This window comes from Brienomyrus brachyistius, chromosome 7, assembly GCF_023856365.1.
Source record: "Brienomyrus brachyistius isolate T26 chromosome 7, BBRACH_0.4, whole genome shotgun sequence".
In the NCBI taxonomy this organism is placed as follows: domain Eukaryota; kingdom Metazoa; phylum Chordata; class Actinopteri; order Osteoglossiformes; family Mormyridae; genus Brienomyrus; species Brienomyrus brachyistius.
The window spans coordinates 1,215,942-1,232,867 of record NC_064539.1 but is presented as its reverse complement, the minus strand read 5'-3'; the positions used below and the strand labels follow the sequence as shown (position 1 = coordinate 1,232,867).

General features: G+C 42.3%; 1 protein-coding gene across 13 annotated transcripts; it reads left to right on the top strand.

The window, feature by feature from the left end:
- Nucleotides 1–3,486: 3,486 nt before the first annotated feature.
- ddx4 (DEAD (Asp-Glu-Ala-Asp) box polypeptide 4) lies at nucleotides 3,487–16,587 on the top strand. 13 transcript variants are annotated; one of them, XM_049019319.1, is made up of 25 exons: nucleotides 3,862–4,013; nucleotides 4,265–4,443; nucleotides 4,735–4,772; nucleotides 4,881–4,911; nucleotides 5,395–5,454; nucleotides 5,758–5,820; nucleotides 5,909–5,959; nucleotides 6,367–6,444; nucleotides 7,061–7,123; nucleotides 7,291–7,344; nucleotides 7,984–8,010; nucleotides 8,131–8,187; nucleotides 8,652–8,705; nucleotides 8,799–8,840; nucleotides 8,932–8,973; nucleotides 9,628–9,770; nucleotides 10,071–10,223; nucleotides 10,753–10,907; nucleotides 11,116–11,245; nucleotides 11,505–11,671; nucleotides 11,847–11,992; nucleotides 12,589–12,688; nucleotides 15,056–15,326; nucleotides 15,431–15,538; nucleotides 16,018–16,587. In XM_049019319.1, the coding sequence occupies exons 3-25, from the start codon at nucleotides 4,746–4,748 to the stop codon at nucleotides 16,102–16,104; spliced, it is 2,109 nt and encodes a 702-aa protein (XP_048875276.1). In that variant the 5' UTR covers nucleotides 3,862–4,013; nucleotides 4,265–4,443; nucleotides 4,735–4,745; the 3' UTR covers nucleotides 16,105–16,587. The 13 variants fall into 13 exon arrangements, with proteins under 13 accessions (XP_048875278.1, XP_048875288.1, XP_048875279.1 ...); XM_049019320.1 differs by having other exon boundaries at nucleotides 3,960–4,046; XM_049019321.1 differs by lacking the exons at nucleotides 3,862–4,013; nucleotides 4,265–4,443 and adding an exon at nucleotides 3,487–3,566.
- The last annotated feature ends 339 nt before the right edge of the window (nucleotides 16,588–16,926 follow it).

Below are 16,926 nucleotides of genomic sequence, written 5' to 3'. Positions count from 1 at the left end.
ATAGAGTGCTGCTGATTCCAAAGCCACACACCCACACACATACCTCTTCTCCCTCATACCTGAGAGAGAGAAGAATCTTTTTAAAGGTTTAGATTGCATGTAGCATCTAAGTGTTCAAAATGTATCAGCATAAATATGTTCCTTTAAGTTGTCTTGTGTTTTCCTTATAAATATATTTTACGGATTTTCTTTGTATCTATCCTATCTCCTGCATATATTCTCGTGTGTAGCGTAGAGAACTTAGGAAACATTTAAAGGAACGTAACCATATGTCTTTGTTAGTGCCGTGTACATTATTGACCCTGTGTGTAGGAACAGAGCACCTCCTTGGTTAACAATATTCAGCGATGTCTCCCCCTTCACATTCCTGGGGTCTCCTGGCTTATCAAGATCTCATAAAAAAGCTAAAGGGCCCCTCTTCCTCACGCTCATCCACCACTCACAACAAAGGAATGAATTCATATATGAATCGCTAAAACATTGATATCAAACAGTTGTAACAATCCCATGTTAACCATAAATTGTAACATGCAAAAGTTTAATCGGGACCACTACTCTAGAAAATAATAGCACCTCATAAACCGACCAAGTATTAAGATGGATTGTCTGGATTTGTAATTTGTAATGGAATTTCTGAATTATCTAAATGTGTTAATATCTGTCAATGTATAACATAACCATTCATACTACGTATTGACTGATTATCCAACACATACCCTGTCATTTTAATTAAATAATTAATGCAGGTTGTACAATGTGTGTGCCTCCAGATTGGTGTGTCATGTTTGTTATCAAAATAATGAGAAAATTCTTAAATGTCAAAAGCTGTCGTGTCAGACAGGCGAATGAGCAGGGTGGTGAGAAGCACCAAGTCATCAATATTCATGGTCTTTTGACCATAAAATTCAGTATCTCAACTTCAAACCCGGACATGAGGGAAGCCACAGAGAAATGCAGGAACCCAAGAAACAGAAAACAGCCGCAACACCAAGAAAGGCCTCACCATCTGCAGAGAAAGCCTTATCTCCTAATGCTTCATCAAAGATAGAGCATCAGAGGAGGCTACACAAAAAAGCCCACTCCAGGCCCTGCAGAACCCCTCCAGAGACTCTGTCAGCAATTAAATAACCCAACTTTCCTTTATTTGATAATCTGGCTTTTCATGATTTACCTGTATTATAATCTGGGTCATGCTTTCAAAATCTGGTGCGTGCAGAACAATATTTTCTCTAAGGGTGTTCCATTACATTCCCGTAAATCATTCCGTCATTGTCTTATCTTGTGCTATTTTATGTTTATTTTTGATGTTTAGTGCAATGTTTGTCGCTTTGTTAGTTGTAATAAATGTATGTCTTTTCATATCCTAAATCTCCATCTGAGTGATTGCCTAATAATGAGTCCCTTCACTGGTGCAAACCGCTCTAAGCTTTTGAAGTCCAAAGTTTGTCTTAAAGTATCATGAGACTCTCTTAACGGCCGTGTGAAGGGTCTTGTCATAGAGTTGCTACATTACCTGGGGAATTATTTTCACTGGATGAACATTTTGACCCTGGGTTAATTATAGTTTGGTGGAGATAAATCATTTGAGTCTAATTTTTCACTGTGTAGTAACCTGCATTGTGAACAAAGCATCTTTCTCCCTACAAAACCAAATAATCAATTTGAATCCAGAGAGCAGCATCCACCTTCTAGTTCAATCCCAGGTTAGTGTTAGAATCGCTGGGAAATGGTTTCATACCAAACATTTATGACACATTCGCATGGAAATGCTGTCACAGAGTGCATTATTAATGTTCTGCGCAAATTAAGGAAAAATACATTTCGTAAGAAGTGATTCAATAAAGATGTTTTAAAATGTGCACAGGTCATACACTATATAGCCAAAAGTATTGGGACACCTGCCTTTACACACACATGAAGGTTAATGACATCCCATTCTTAATGCATAGGCTTTAATATGGAGTTGGCCCACCCTTTGCAACTATAACAGCTTCAACTCTTCTGGGAAGGCTGTCCACAAGGTTTAGAAGTCTGTTTATGGACATTTTTGACCATTCTTCCAGGAGAGCATTTGTGAGGTCAGGTACTGATGTTGGACGAGAAGGCCTGGCTTGCAGTCTCCACTCTAATTCATCCCAAAGGATGGGAAATCGGGTTGACTTCCAGACTGAAGTTCCTCCACACCAGACTCGCACATCCATGTGCTTATGGACCTTGCTTTGTGCACTAGGGCACAGTCATGTTGGAATAGGAAGTGGCCATCGCCAAACTGTTCCCATGAAGTTGGGAGAATGACATTGTCCAAAATGGCTTTGAATGCTGCAGCATTAAGAATTCCTTTGATTGGAACTAAGGGGCCAAGTCCAACCCCTGAAAAACAACCCCACACCATAACCCCCCCTCCACCAAACTTTACACTTGGCACAATGCAGTCAGGCAAGTACCATTCTCCTGGCAACCGCCATACCGAGACTCGTCCATCAGATTGCCAAACAGAGAAGCGTGATTTGTCATTCCAGAGAACATATCTCCACTGCTCTAGAGCGCAGTGGCAGCGTGCTTTTATATTTAGTAGCGAGGAAATTTCACGAATGGACTTATTGCACAGGTGGCATCCTATCATAGTTCCACGCTTGAATTCACTGAGCTCTTGAGAGCTACCCATTCTTTCGCAAATTCTTTCATTTGTAGAAGCAGTCTGCATGCCTAGGTGTTTGCTTTTATACACCTGTGGATATGGAAGAGATTGGAATACCTGCATTCAGTGATCTGGAGGGGTATCCCAATACTTTTGGCAATATAGTGTATATTTAATGCACACTTTGATGAAACTTCATTATTCGTTTATGAATGTCAAAGCCGTTCTACGCTTTAATGATGTCGATGAAAGATTTTATGAACGCAAAATTAAAGAGTGTAACTAACAATGTCTGTTCATTAGATATGTTAATAAAACCTAAAATAATGGTGCAGTTCTTTATGTGGTTTTATACTGGACTGTCCAGGGCTCTGATGAAGCCCTGGTCAGAAATTCAGTCTCACTTCGGCCCTGACTACTTTGCTCCTTTTACTTCACTTGCTCCAAGTCAGACATAAAATTTTGTCATATTAAACAAAACAATGAACCTCCACGTCGAAATTTTCATAAATTTTGAGCTTCAGTGGTTATATGATTAAAAGCTGAAATATTATCATTTGTAGCAACCAATGTAGTGTATTGCTGACTGAACACTTAGGCCTTGAATATAAATATAAAAGTATATTTTAAAGACCCTTTTAAGAAATACATTTGTACGAAAATGCATGTCCGCATCGGATTTTTAAAAGCGTATTTTTATGCCATCTAAACACATTTTTACCGTGTTGAGACGTATAAAGGGGAAAATACAGTATTTCGGCGTATTATATTTCACGGTTCTAACGTCAACATAGCTCTATAATTTTCGCTCCAGTATAACCGAGCTCACAAGCGCCCCCCAGCGTCATTTCTCTGGAGGAGTTTCTTCCCGTGTGCCTTCGCCGTGTTTTTCAGGAACTACGGTTTCAGTTCATAAAACCTCTGCATGGTAGCAATTTTGTTTGTTTTTGTATTATTAGTACTTTAATTACTATTGTGTTATTGCAGATCACACATAAGATATGTGAGTAGATTCAGATTGTTGTGGTTGTTTTCCCATTAATAATTTAGTTGTTAGCTTGCTGAGTATGCTTTAGTGAACATGGACCATGCCTTATATGGATCTCTGTATATGACTACGTATGTGGTTATAATTTCTGAATATAAAATTGCCTGGAAATGCGCACCAAGGCAAACTAAAGTAAATAGCGACGGCTTGTCTGGGCCGTAGTCTGCGCCCCAATATGGCGCGGGCGCCCTTCCCGCCATTTGTTCCCGCCAATCGCTAAGCAGGATATTCGCGCATCCGGGTGCGGTCCATCGGTAGGAGTACACCATCAGAAGGTGTCTGTGTACCTGAAACTGCTTGCCGCTCGGACTCCTGTAGCATCTGCTCGTATGTTCATCTTTAAGAAATAACTACTTAAAGGTTATTTCTGGTGCTCCAACAGGGGCCTGCTGTTCTGGAAACAATTCAGTCAGTTTATTAGCAATGTAAAATATGTTTCTGTGTATGCCAAAGCAAGTAACAAAATAGTGCTTGGTAACCATTTCGTCCTAAGCAATTGCGCTAACTCCTTTCGCTGTTGTATGTAATATAGGCTGGATCTGAATGCACTTTCTGGCTTTTTGTTCCCCGCCGTTCAGATAGCGCCTTTTCGCCCTGGTTTGTTACCGAGGTGTGGAAGGACCAGGCCAGCGGCCGGCTTGGCTAACTGGTGTCCCGTGGGTCGTTGGCTGCTTTACCGGACTCCATTGAGTTCAGGCCGTGGGTGGAAGCTTAATTTAGGAAGATAGCTGCCAGTTATAAAACAGATCTTGAGGAGGTTAGCGGAACCACGGCGTTTCTGCGCTTTATGCCGGCGGTTAGATATTTCGGTGTGCAAAGGTTTTATCTAGAGCAGTGCATCGTGTAAATCGAGTACGTTTTCATATTTATGAACAATTAGTATAACATTTTTTTAATTAGAGTGATGGATGTGGGTTTAACCGCTCCGTGTGTGAATTCTTGTCCGCTAAGTTAAATTTAAATCGGTTTGTTTGAGGGTGTAAAAAGCCACAAGATATCTTAGATTACATATTTCTCTTAACATTCATCCTTGTTTCCACCATTACAGTTGGTGAAACCATGGAGGATTGGGAAGAAGACAACCAGGTATGCAAAGGCGTCTGAGCTTGTCGATATATATTTTAAAAACCAGTGCGTTCGCAACTGTATTGAAAATGCGTAGTTCTTATGCTTTGACCCTGTTTTTCCTTGCAGGACACTTCGGGAGGCAACATTGTGAATAATGGTAGGTGCAGAGTTAAGTCGTTCCCATTCCTTAACTCTTCAGGTCAGGTCTGAATGAAGCCAGTGCTACTATCAGGCACTTCACTGCCCACCTATTTCATCAGTCAGGTAGTCATGGGTGCTTGTTTGGAAACTTTAAGGGGGTTTGCAGCGTTTGGTGTGAATGAAAGGATTGGGCATCGTGGGCATGCATGGTGCTTGCAAATAAATACATGCAGCTGACGTTGTATAGTCTGTAGGGCTCCTGCTCAAAATGAGTGTGTAGTCTTTTCGATGAAGATCTGTACTTTAATTGAATGGTACCATCTTGGGTGCCCCTCTTATTTGGGATCCAAGCGTATGTCCTTTATGACTCTGGTGTAATTGAGACCTTGTCCTATTAAGGTTACTGGTTTGGAAGTGCCAAGAGTTCAGTATTTAATGCGATGCAGGTGAGCTGAGTTTGCCTAAAAGCTGATCCTTTCCCTTTCGTATTCCCTTGCAGCTCCCATAAGCTCATGGAACAGTGGTGATTACCAGAGTAAAAGTCATAGGAACCTTAATGGTGGGGCATTGTGCTTTTTGTGTATCTGAGTCTGCAGTATCGGTGGAATACTTTGTTTTCAAAGAGATGATGTACAGCTGTTGGTGGATGAATGCAAACTCTGCAACCTATGTGGATAACATGGATTTTGACTTTTGAAAAGAATCACGTACAAATTTGCATTCCGAAGGCCAAGTGCTTACTTGGGCATTGCTGTTTTTCTATAATGTGTGGTTATATAATATAAGACCTTCCACTCAAGGTTGTTTGTTTGTTTTGTTTGTTTTCGTTCGTTCTTTTTCTTACATGTTATTGTGTTTTCAGGCAGTGAAAGCAGTTCTTGGAACAGTTCTGGAGGCAGCTTTGGCGGGAGTGGAAGGGGCAGTGGTGAGGGCCTTTTAGGATGAACTGGGGGTTTTATTCACAGCCCCTGGATTTCAGCCCCCTCCTTTTGTGTTTTTTTTTTTTTTTACAGGTAGGGGTTCGATGGGAGGAGGTGGAGGGTACAAAGGCTCCAGCACTTCAGGTTGTCTCTCAATTTTTTATATAGCTGCTAAGAAACATTAGTGAGAGTTTTAACATTTGAGAGGATTTCTGGGAAGATTTTCGGTTGATCCAAGGAATCTGTTTCTGATGTACCCATAGCCATATAAAAAATTCTTCGTTATGTAAGCAATTGAAGTGTTAAACTTTATGTATAAATGTTTTCCCATTGTGGAAATAAGCTTTATTTCTTGATTGAACTAATACATTTTGGGATTTTTGCTGGGTCTTTGTTCTCTTTCTGTACTGATCATTGGTTTAAAACTGCCAGTGTACAAAGCCTAGAGTTTATGACCATATGTTGATTTTGCTTTCCTGTCTGTCTATCTCTTTGAGTCAACTTATGAATCTATTGGGTGACCTAAACATTTCTGGAATATTTGAATTCAGATAATGGTAAATTTTTTGGAGGAAAGGGACCTCAAGTGTACAATGAGGACAGTTGTGATGGAGATGGTGAAAATAATGGTAAGTGCAGTAATTGGTGTGTATGTGTATAAAATTTAATTCCATCATTGTAGCAGATTCATTTATATGTCACACTCCACATTCAGTGTTTTTTTTTAATGATTAAATTTACATTCATGTGCTAACATTAAAGGATACTTTTTGCAATTTGTGTTAAGTACCTATAATAGTTAGTAGACATATTCTTATGGAAAGATTTGAGGAATTTATACTTTTACAAACTGAAAGTCTGTTGATTAACTAGTAACTTATTAAATGAATTTGGACCAGGCGCCAAAACATAAATGTAGGAATGTACACCAACACCAAGCCCTTAAACACACACCCAGTTTCCCAGACATCCAGTTTACTGTGACCTGGCTTTGCCATCTTAAGGGGAGTCGAAGTGCTGGAACCTAATAATGGTGCTCTTCCTGTTAAATAGATGGTGACTCAGATATAGAATAATGAGTCAGCCGGCGTAACCTGTCTGGTGCAGGTTTCCTGTAAGCAGCCTATTAAATGTTTATTGGTGCCTGGCAGGAATGCTTCTGGGATCCAGGGCCACATGTTTGTTGTGGAGAAATGACAAGCGTACCTTTTATGAAATTTTACAATCCTTATTGTCACTTCTCAGGTAATGAGGACAGCTCCTGGGGTGGTGCTCCAGGGGGATATGGGGGAAGAGCCAGAGGTCGAGGCAAGTTCTCCAGCCCCAGTTTCATTTTCGTCTTCCTCCTTTCGTGTGGTTTTTAATGGCATCAATTAAGTCCTAATGCATAGCTTTCAACTTGTAAAATGAGCCTGCAGTGTAGTAAATTGATGGAAGTCTTAATCATCTGTGCATTTTGTTTTTGTGCTCTGCAGGAGGTAGGGGGTCCCGTGGTGGCAGCAGAGGAGGTTTCAGCAACACATCCTCAGGTAATTTTGAGGTCCACGCTGCTGCTGTATATAGCAGGGCTTTTCAAATCTGGCCCTCGGTTCCAAATCCAGGCCTTGTTTTCAGCTCTCCCACACAGTTAAATCATTACCGATTTCTGACTGGCCAGAGGCTTCCCACCTGGTTCACAGGTAAAGGAAGGCTGGAAAATCAGCAGTGGTCCCTTGAGGACCGTGATTTGAATAGCCCTGGTATACAGTGTTACGGTTGGGACTTGGAGGTGGTTTAGTGTAAATAGTATAAATATCCAGAAGTATGAAGGAATAAAAAGTAAAAATGGAGGCTCTGAACATTATGCTTCATTTTTTTTTCCCAGCCCTCCATGTTTAATATGTAAACCTTTTGTTTAAGGATGGTGAAGGAAGCCATGTGAACTGCTGCTGGATAAGAAGGAATGAAGGATTTGTTTTTTGCTCTCTAGCTGTGGGTAGCGGGATGTCAAATAGGACGTCATGCGATGCAGAAATGGGCACTTAAGCTAACTTGTCTTTGCATGACTGACTGCTCTACATACTCAAAACCTTGTCATTAGGTAGAACTGTGTTTATTTAATGTTTGACTCTGGTGTGGGGGCAATGTGGGTTGAATATTGATACATTTGTCTGTCTGTTTCTAAACAGGAACGGGCGAGTTTGGGAATGAAGATGGTATGTGTTGCTTTCGCCACTATTGCAAAGCTTGCATTTTATGATAATTTCTGGCCAAAGTACCTACTTGCATTGGAGACAGACACTTTATTTCAATTTGTTTGCTTTTATCATGCACAGGGTTCAGAAGTGACTTTGGAGGGCGCGGTGGCAGAGGTCGGGGCGGTTTCCGTCAGGGTTTGTATCTAACACCCCGCCCTCCCCATCTATTGGCTAACCTTAGAATATATGGATCAACCATTGACCAGCACTGTACTTCATTTCAAATGTTTACGTGGTTTTGTAAAGTCGGGGCCCTGTAATTGGAACGTTGCCAGTCTGTCACATCTCTATTGGGCCCTAAACTGCCCGAAAAATGCCCCAGGCACTGGATAAATGGCCAACTCTGCGTTTGAATCGCAAGCTTCTCTGTTTTCCTCAAAGGAGAGCAAGATGGGATACGTGAAAAGGAAAGCATTGTAATGTACCTATACTTAAGCAACTTGCAAAATTGGTTTCATTTCGAAATTCTCTAAATCCGAATTCTTGGGAACTCTGCTCACTGTTGTGAGGGCTGTGCTATACCATATGTCACACACTGAGTTTGTGCATGCTGCTTTACTTGGAAGGGATGCTTTGACGGGAAATGTTGCTCATCACAGGGGACTCCTTTGAGGGTGGGGGAAGAGGCAGTCGAGGGAGATCTGGAGGAGGAGGTCAGTCTCTTGTCTTTTGCACTGACCCTCTGTCCTCTCTCCCCCTTTCCTTTATCACACAACTTTTTTTTTCTCCCTTCCCTTCTCATCCAGGATATCGAGGAAGAGATGAGGAAGTGTTTTCTGATGCAAAAGGTTCTGTGTGGACTATCATTGGTCTTTTTTTAAGAAATATTTTTAAATATTTGCTTTTTACCTAACTTTACCCCTCTTCCTCCCCATGAAGATTCCTCAGAAAGTAAAGGCCCACAGGATGGGGAAAATGCAGGTGCGTAATAAATACTTTTGTTTTCTGGAAGTGGATTGGGATATAGGCGACGATGAGGTCACTCTGTAGGTAGCACTGTTGGCTTACCCCTCAGGTGTTAGGAACTTAAATTCTGCTCCCCCGCTCTGTCTGGGCTGTGAAGCTTTCTCCTCGTGTTGGGTGGGGCCATGGTGCAAATATTTGCACTTAAGCTAACTTTCTTCAAGCTAACTTTGTATGTTTGCATGCAAGTGTTTGCCAAGGACTGGCATCTGAATTTGCCTGTGACTCCACCCTCCCTATACTGCCTGGCATAGGTTCCAGGCCTTCTGATTTCGTGTGCCAGTATATTTTGGTGATCGTTGTTGACAGCACACAGTGCACAACAACGAAATGTGCATTTAACCCATATATGATATCATGACAGCAGGAGGCAGCTAATTCATCTCCCGGGGAGCAGTGCTTGCGGGCGGTACCTTGCTCAGGGTACCGCAGTGGTACCTTGCTGGTCAGGGATTCAAGTCGGCATTCTTTCAATTACAAGTGCACTTCCCTAACCATTAGACCACCACTGCCTATCTTGCTGTGGTTCGATTACTGGAACTTGCAATTTCTTGGGATATGTTATATGCTGTCAATCCTAAACCAGTCTGGTTGACTCATCTTGTCTACCAGGTCCAAAGGTTATTTATATACCCCCTCCCCCACCTGAAGAGGAGAGCTCTATTTTTGCCCACTATGAAACGGGGATCAACTTCAACAAATACGATGACATCCTGGTGGAGGTCAGCGGGCACAACCCACCACCGGCCATTGTGGTAAGTGCTCTTTTGGAGGTTGGGCAGCCTTTTAAAGTGTTTTTACTTTTGCTTTAAAAGTGGATTTTTTCCAATAATATATCGCTATTTGTCTTCCATTTACTCTCCCTGGTGCAGACCGCAGGCATTTGGTCACTGCTATGATGACTTGAATTGCATAATTTACAATTTGACCACTGAGTTACTTTGGAGTAACTTTTTTTCTGCTTATTTTGTTTTTTTCTGTACCAGTAAATTTTGTGGCTTGTTTTGAGTGCAGTTGCTCAGCTTGAAACTTAAGTGCTTCAATCACTGTGACAGTCATTTGAAGAGGCCGGGCTCTGCGAGTCATTGAGCAGGAACGTCATGAAATCGGGCTACGTAAAGCCCACGCCGGTCCAGAAGTACGGCATCCCTATCACCAAGGCAGGACGTGACTTAATGGCATGTGCGCAAACCGGTTCTGGGAAGACGGTGAGTTAGAGGAAGGATCCATTGTGTCCAGGATTGGATTGGTTACTGCTCCAACTTGGGACTATTATGGCTGAGTTTTGTTGTTTTCCAGTAACTTGGTGTTCTGGATGAATTCTGCCTCCCTAAAGCGGGAGGGAATGCTCCCTAACCCGATGATAAATATTTACTCTGGACAGAAGTGTTGCCGATGCTCTCTCAATCATTGGTTGTGAAAGTGATGTACAGTAATTCAGGAAGTACAAGCTTAAGGTATCTTGCTCACACCCAGCCCACATGAGAGCTGTTTTTGACAGAGGAGCCTTGCTTGAGTGCCTAGATCCTTTATTAATCCTGAAAGGCGTTTTCAGACATTTAGATGATATATATGCACTTAAATCGTAACAAATAATGGGCAACATTAAATGGTAACAGTGCAAGGAATATCAGGCTCAGTATTGCATGGATGTCTGTGGTAACGTCTTGGACAGGGAAGAGTGGACCCCCAGGTCCCGATGCATCCTGAACCTTCTAAACGCCTTCTCTGCTCTAGGCTGCCTTCCTGCTGCCCATTCTCCAGCAGTTGATGACAGACGGGGTGGCAGCCACCCGCTTCAGCGAGATCCAAGAGCCTGAGGTCATCATTGTGGCCCCAACCAGAGAGCTCATCAACCAGATTTATTTGGAGGCTCGAAAGTTTGCCTATGGGTACTTCTTCAACCCCCCCCCCCCCCCCACCAACTATAAAACTATAAGTATCATCCTTTGATTTTAAAGTCCTAGATATAGTTAAGCCTGATTTCAGTCTAAGCATTTTTTGGTGCTGTTTTATCTCGCCGACTATCCTGAGAGGACGTCTGAAGCAAGCCTGTTTCTTAACCAGAAGTTACTGTGTTTTGCGCTGATTTCGTCACAGGACATGCGTGCGGCCTGTTGTTGTGTATGGGGGCATCAGCACAGGCTACACCATACGCGAGGTGCTCCGTGGCTGCAATGTGCTGTGTGGCACTCCTGGCCGCTTGCTCGACATTATTGGCAAAGGAAAGGTATTGAAAACTGATAAACCAAACAATTGTGCAACAGCTTCGTATATCCAATTCAAATCTATTCTGGGTTAAAGTTTTTGTTCATGAATAGTACAGCGTAGGTTTTTGATACAGTTTTATGCAGATATCAGCTCCAGAAGGATCCATATAAACAGAGATCCAGTTTTAACGACAAGCATATTGGAAATAATATTGGCTTTATGCATTTTGCCTTTGTAAGTAATAGTGATTTGAGCTTTTGGGGATGTGACCTCCTCAGGTGGGACTGAGCAAGATTCGCTACTTGGTGTTGGACGAGGCCGATCGCATGCTGGACATGGGATTCGAGCCGGACATGCGCCGGCTGGTGTCCTCCCCTGGCATGCCCCCCAAAGAGCAGCGGCAGACCCTCATGTTCAGCGCCACCTTTCCTGATGACATCCAGAAGTACAATTGCAGCTGTGGGAGGGATTGGGGTGGAATTTAACATACAACTTAACATATCATCCCAGACTCGCGTGTGCAATGTCGTGTTCAGCAGTGCTCGAGTTCCTGCATCTGGGGGGGGGGTTACTCTTGGCAGGGGAAGGGAATGTCCTCATGACTGTTTCTTCTCTTGTAGACTTGCTGCTGACTTTCTGAAGGTTGACTACCTCTTCCTGGCTGTTGGGCAAGTCGGTGGTGCCTGCAGTGATGTGGAGCAGATCCTAATTCAAGTCTCCCAATTCTCAAAGAGGGATCAGCTTGTGGAGTTGCTGAACACAACTGGTACTCATTTCTCTCCGTAGGCTTCTGCCCTTATGTGTGTCCAAAAAAACGATGACGCCACGCGGATTAAAAAGACCATGCTCTCAGGTTCTTTTGCTCTTCTGATTAAACAGCAGCTAGTAGGGTGGGGCAGGAGTGGGTGAAATGTTCAGTTCTAAGTTTGAGGTGTCGCAAACACTTCTATTGAAACAGTACCGCCAAAATGAAGTGCAAGCATTATGTTTCCTTCCCTGTTGGCAAATATGCTACTATTCAGTATAGAATTCTTTTTTTTTTTCCATGGATCAGATATAGCAGCATGACAAACTTTTCACTCCACTGTGTTTAGAAGACTTTGGCAGTCCTAATTTTAACACCCAAAATAAAAATATAAGAGAAATTCTGTCAATGCCTTGTTTGAAAATGTCTTTGCAGCTGCTTGGCCTGGGCAGTGTAAGTCATAACTTCAGCCATATCTCCGGTGTCGTATAAAATGGTAAAAACCCCTTTTGAAGAATGAGGGTAAGAATTCTTACCTTTAGGGTAAGAATTCCTTACTGCTGTGGTGTTGCTTTGGGTTTTCTGTTGTGGCAAAAATGTGTTTTTCTTTTTAATAGGCACAGAGCGCACAATGGTGTTTGTGGAGACGAAGAGAAAAGCGGATTTTATTGCGACATTTCTGTGTCAGGAGAACATATCAACTACAAGCATTCATGGGTAAGTGTATCGTGCCAGGCTTTTGGCTGGCACTTGCGTGGTCGCCTGTCCTACGGGCATTAATACTGCGCCCCACGCAAAAGTTTGAGCACCAGGCTATACAGGACTCCTCTAGATGGGGAGTGAATCAGACACTGTATGTTTGAAACTGACGTTTTTAATCCAGTAGAAACTGCAGGAAGATCTATGAGCAGCGGGCTCCCCTGGGAATTCGTGGGGAGGGCGTTGTGGGGGTTTCAGAGGACAAAACAGGATGCCTGCCATTAGGGCTGGGCGGTATAACCTAAAATTTATATCATGGTATAATTTGCAGCACTGGCGGTAACGGTATATATTGCTGTATATTTGTTTCTTAATTTCAACAATGTGCTTCTGAAGGGGCAATGCACTGGTGTATGAACTGCATAGCAGGTAACTACGGTAACGGACATATTTCACAGTACGCTGGTATTTTAAGAACATTTATTGTGCAAACGCAAACTTCAATAATAGAAAAGATACAAAATCTGTTCTCAAGTTTCGTTTCTGAAAAACTTCGATAAATTCACACTGCAAATACCTCGTAACTGACTTCAAGTACAGCAGGGCGTTTCGTTCTGAGGTTATAGAAAAAGATGCAACCACTGTTGCACGACAATTTGCAGATTTTCTGCTTGTCTGTCTTTAAATCTGAACCAATTCCATATGATGGAAGTTCTGTTTTTTTTTTTTTGTTTTTTTTACAACTCCTCTTAATTGTGGTCAGCACTGTCAGCCAATGCTTTATTTAAGCAGCGTAGACTCCGACATTTTCTGGACTATTGGCTGGTGCCGACAAAGCCTGCTTTACTGTTCAGCATGGTATTGTCAATCCATACCAAAGGGCAAATTTATAGCTGTGTGTGTGTGTGAGATACTGTACATATAAAAATAGCTTATACCATCCACCTGTACCTGCCACGAACAAAGATGGATGAGCTACAGAATTCAGCTACGGGCTCTGTCAGTTTAAACTTCTCTGGAACACCCTTGCTATGCAAGCAATATTGACAAGTTTTAACATATCCCTCACATTAGTAACGCTTCATGGAAGAAAGTGATCTGATATGGTCTGAGTCATTCTGCTGTCATCCGTTCTGGCAGTTGACGGGCTGATCAAATACCAGGGTTTTCTCATGGTTCTAATTGGGCGTATTTCTTGAATTTGCCTGTTGTGTGCATGTACCATAGTCCTATGACCTGTCTTTACATTTTTGTGACTCAAGTTGTTTTTTGTTTGGGGAGGGACCTAAGCTAATAGGGGTTCCACGTCCCAGTAATAGCTTTACTAGTTGATGCTTTTGGTCATAGTGGATTACTTGCTGGCAATATGGTTTCAGAAAGTGTACCAGATTTTCAATAGTAAATCTGTAAACCATTTGACTATTAGATTTCTTTGCCTATCTTTTGTTTGGATTTGAAGAATTATATTCTAAATTAGTGGCATTTTAAAAACATACCGGATGTTTGGATGTGTCTGTGGGTGTCATTTACAATGGAACAGGGCATCCTGAGGAAGCAGCGGTGTTTGAAGATGATAAAAATAGAGACTAAGCAGTATGGAAATACTTATACAAAAGATCGGTTCTAGTGTTACCTGCAAATTATGCTCCCCCGAAGTACCACAAATGCAAGCCTCAAATATAGACGGAGCCCAGCTCCGCTTCCTTCGTTAACATTTGGTCTTAATGTCCCAAAATTTTATCGAAAGATTGAAAGTGTTTGGTTTTGCGCAAAAAGTTAAATCCTCAGAAAAACTGAATTTTCATTAGTATTTCTGACCAGATGTTTCTTACTAGATGAGATTCCTACATGACGCATTTTCTCTCCTGTGTTTTTGTGAGATTTATTTTGCTTAATCATCGCTTCCTGACGAGACTGGTGGAGGGGAGTTGTGTGTAAGAAGCAAGTGGTGAATATATTTTAATGCATTTTCGCAGGGATATTACTACTACTACTAAATTTTTTTTTGTATTGTTTTAAAGTGGTGACACGTGCCAACCAAATAACATGCTGCATGATTAAGATCATAAATGCATATGATAATGTACACGGCCCCTGCTCTGAAGCTGACCGGGGAGGGAGCCCCATTCTGCTTTAACCATTGCACACACGTTCGTCAGGCATGCTTACTACCTAAAAATGAAACACCCGCTGCCAAGTACTCGACATCAGTAGCACTAACCAGACAGAGCAGAGGCAGAAAACTTTTTGTATTATGTCATAATTACATACATAATCAGCAGTTTACTAATTTGCCAAATTTGATGACTGATAAAAAACCAGCAGTCGTGAAACCCCCTAATGTGAAAAAGCGGGCTGACTCTGCTGGTCACGTCTTTGTTGCAGTGACCGGGAGCAGAGAGAGCGGGAACAAGCCCTGGGAGACTTCCGCTCCGGGAAATGTCCTGTCCTGGTGGCCACTTCGGTCGCCGCTCGGGGTCTGGACATTGAGCACGTCCAGCACGTGGTCAACTTTGACCTCCCGACTAGCATCGACGAGTATGTGCACCGCATTGGCCGAACAGGCCGCTGTGGGAATACGGGCAGAGCAGTGTCATTCTTTGACCCCGAGTGTGACACCCCACTGGCTCGCTCACTGGTGAAGGTCCTCTCTGGGGTAAGTGGGACCTTGTCCTATCCTGAGATACATTCTAAATTTTGGGCCCGGGCAGTTTTATGTTCTGCTGCAACATGATTGGGTGGGGCATGCTTCTGTTTAAGGCCCAGCAGGAAGTGCCGTCTTGGCTGGAAGACGTAGCATTCAGCGCACATGGGACAACTGGCTTTAATCCACGTGGGAAGGTCTTCGCTTCTGTCGATACACGCAAAGTATGTTACCTTTTCCTCCAAGTACTTAAATGGTGGCAGCTCATCCCTCAGATATTTTTCTGAACTTGGACATTAGACTTCAGTTTGGGAGTCATTGTAATTTGGGGTGGGGAGTGTTTATTCACGAGGTTATTTTTGGAATCGCACACTTGTTTGCTGTAAAAAAAATCTTTTTGGAAACATTGTTTTACATCTGTTTCTGGCTACTCTGTCATTTCTGGGGTCCCTTTTTCAGAAAAGGGCCTCTCCGCCAAATAAAAATCCTTAACTATGCACAGTACTGTACTTGCAAGTGTCTTAATGTTACTGTATAAGAACTGGCAAAGTATGCTAAGCACTTGCCATGCTTGTTCAGATTCGGATATGAGTTGCGAGTTTGAGATACAAGTGGGGAAATGGCCGAAATTGTCTGCTGGCAAAAGTATTTTCTGCTTGTTAATCCTGCTGTAGTCCTGCCCTGACTGGCTGTTGTCTTTTAGGGAGGTTCCTTTCAGAAGGAGGAGAAGCTGCAGCCCGTCACCCAGAGCCCAGCAGCTGCTGCCGACGCCGACGAAGAATGGGAATGAGTCTCTGCTTTGTGGGACTGAGCTTTTGCAGTTGTGCCCTTTTTTCATTCCTGTCTTTAAAATATGCAGGAAAGCATATTTTTCAGACATATAACGTGCACATTTGCTTGGCAATATTGAGCTTGACTCACAATGCACTTGGGTATCTCTGGGCATTTGCCAAAGTTCGGTTTCAAACTGATGTTATGATTGTTGATCAAGTAGATGTGCCTTTGTTCAAGACCGTACTACCAGCAAAGTTTATTAGTGTTTATCATTGTTGTGATTTCAAAATATCCTAAAGTCTGCATTGCTGTTTAAATTGTAAACGGTTTAAACTGCATAGAGTTGGGATCATAGCTGCCTTTATATTACCTAGATTTTTTTTCTTTTCTTGTAGTTTTGGCAGAATGTTTACTTTGCTGTGGCATTTAGATGCTTGTGCGTCATTTCCTAGAGTAAGTGTGTCCTGACAGCAATAAAATTAAGTTTTCGAATTTTGAATTTTCTTGTATTGCAACTTGTGATTTTTGTTAACTTGTAGAGTTTGCATTAGGATTGCTTAGGGCCATGGTGAATGTTTGGGGGTAGTCGAATACTGTGCAAGTTAAACTTTAAAGTGATTGTATCGTCATACTTTATTTCTGGAAGGAGTCCGTCCTTTTTATATGTCTGTTTTAAGATTCAGTGACCGACTCATGCATGTTGCTTATTCTGTAGCCCAGACAGTATAGGGAATGTGGCAGCCTTGTATCCTGGATGACTGTCACCCATAGGGTGCATCATGAGCACGTGCCCAATCCTACACAGGGTAATTGAAAGATGCCAATTACTCCTGTCTTT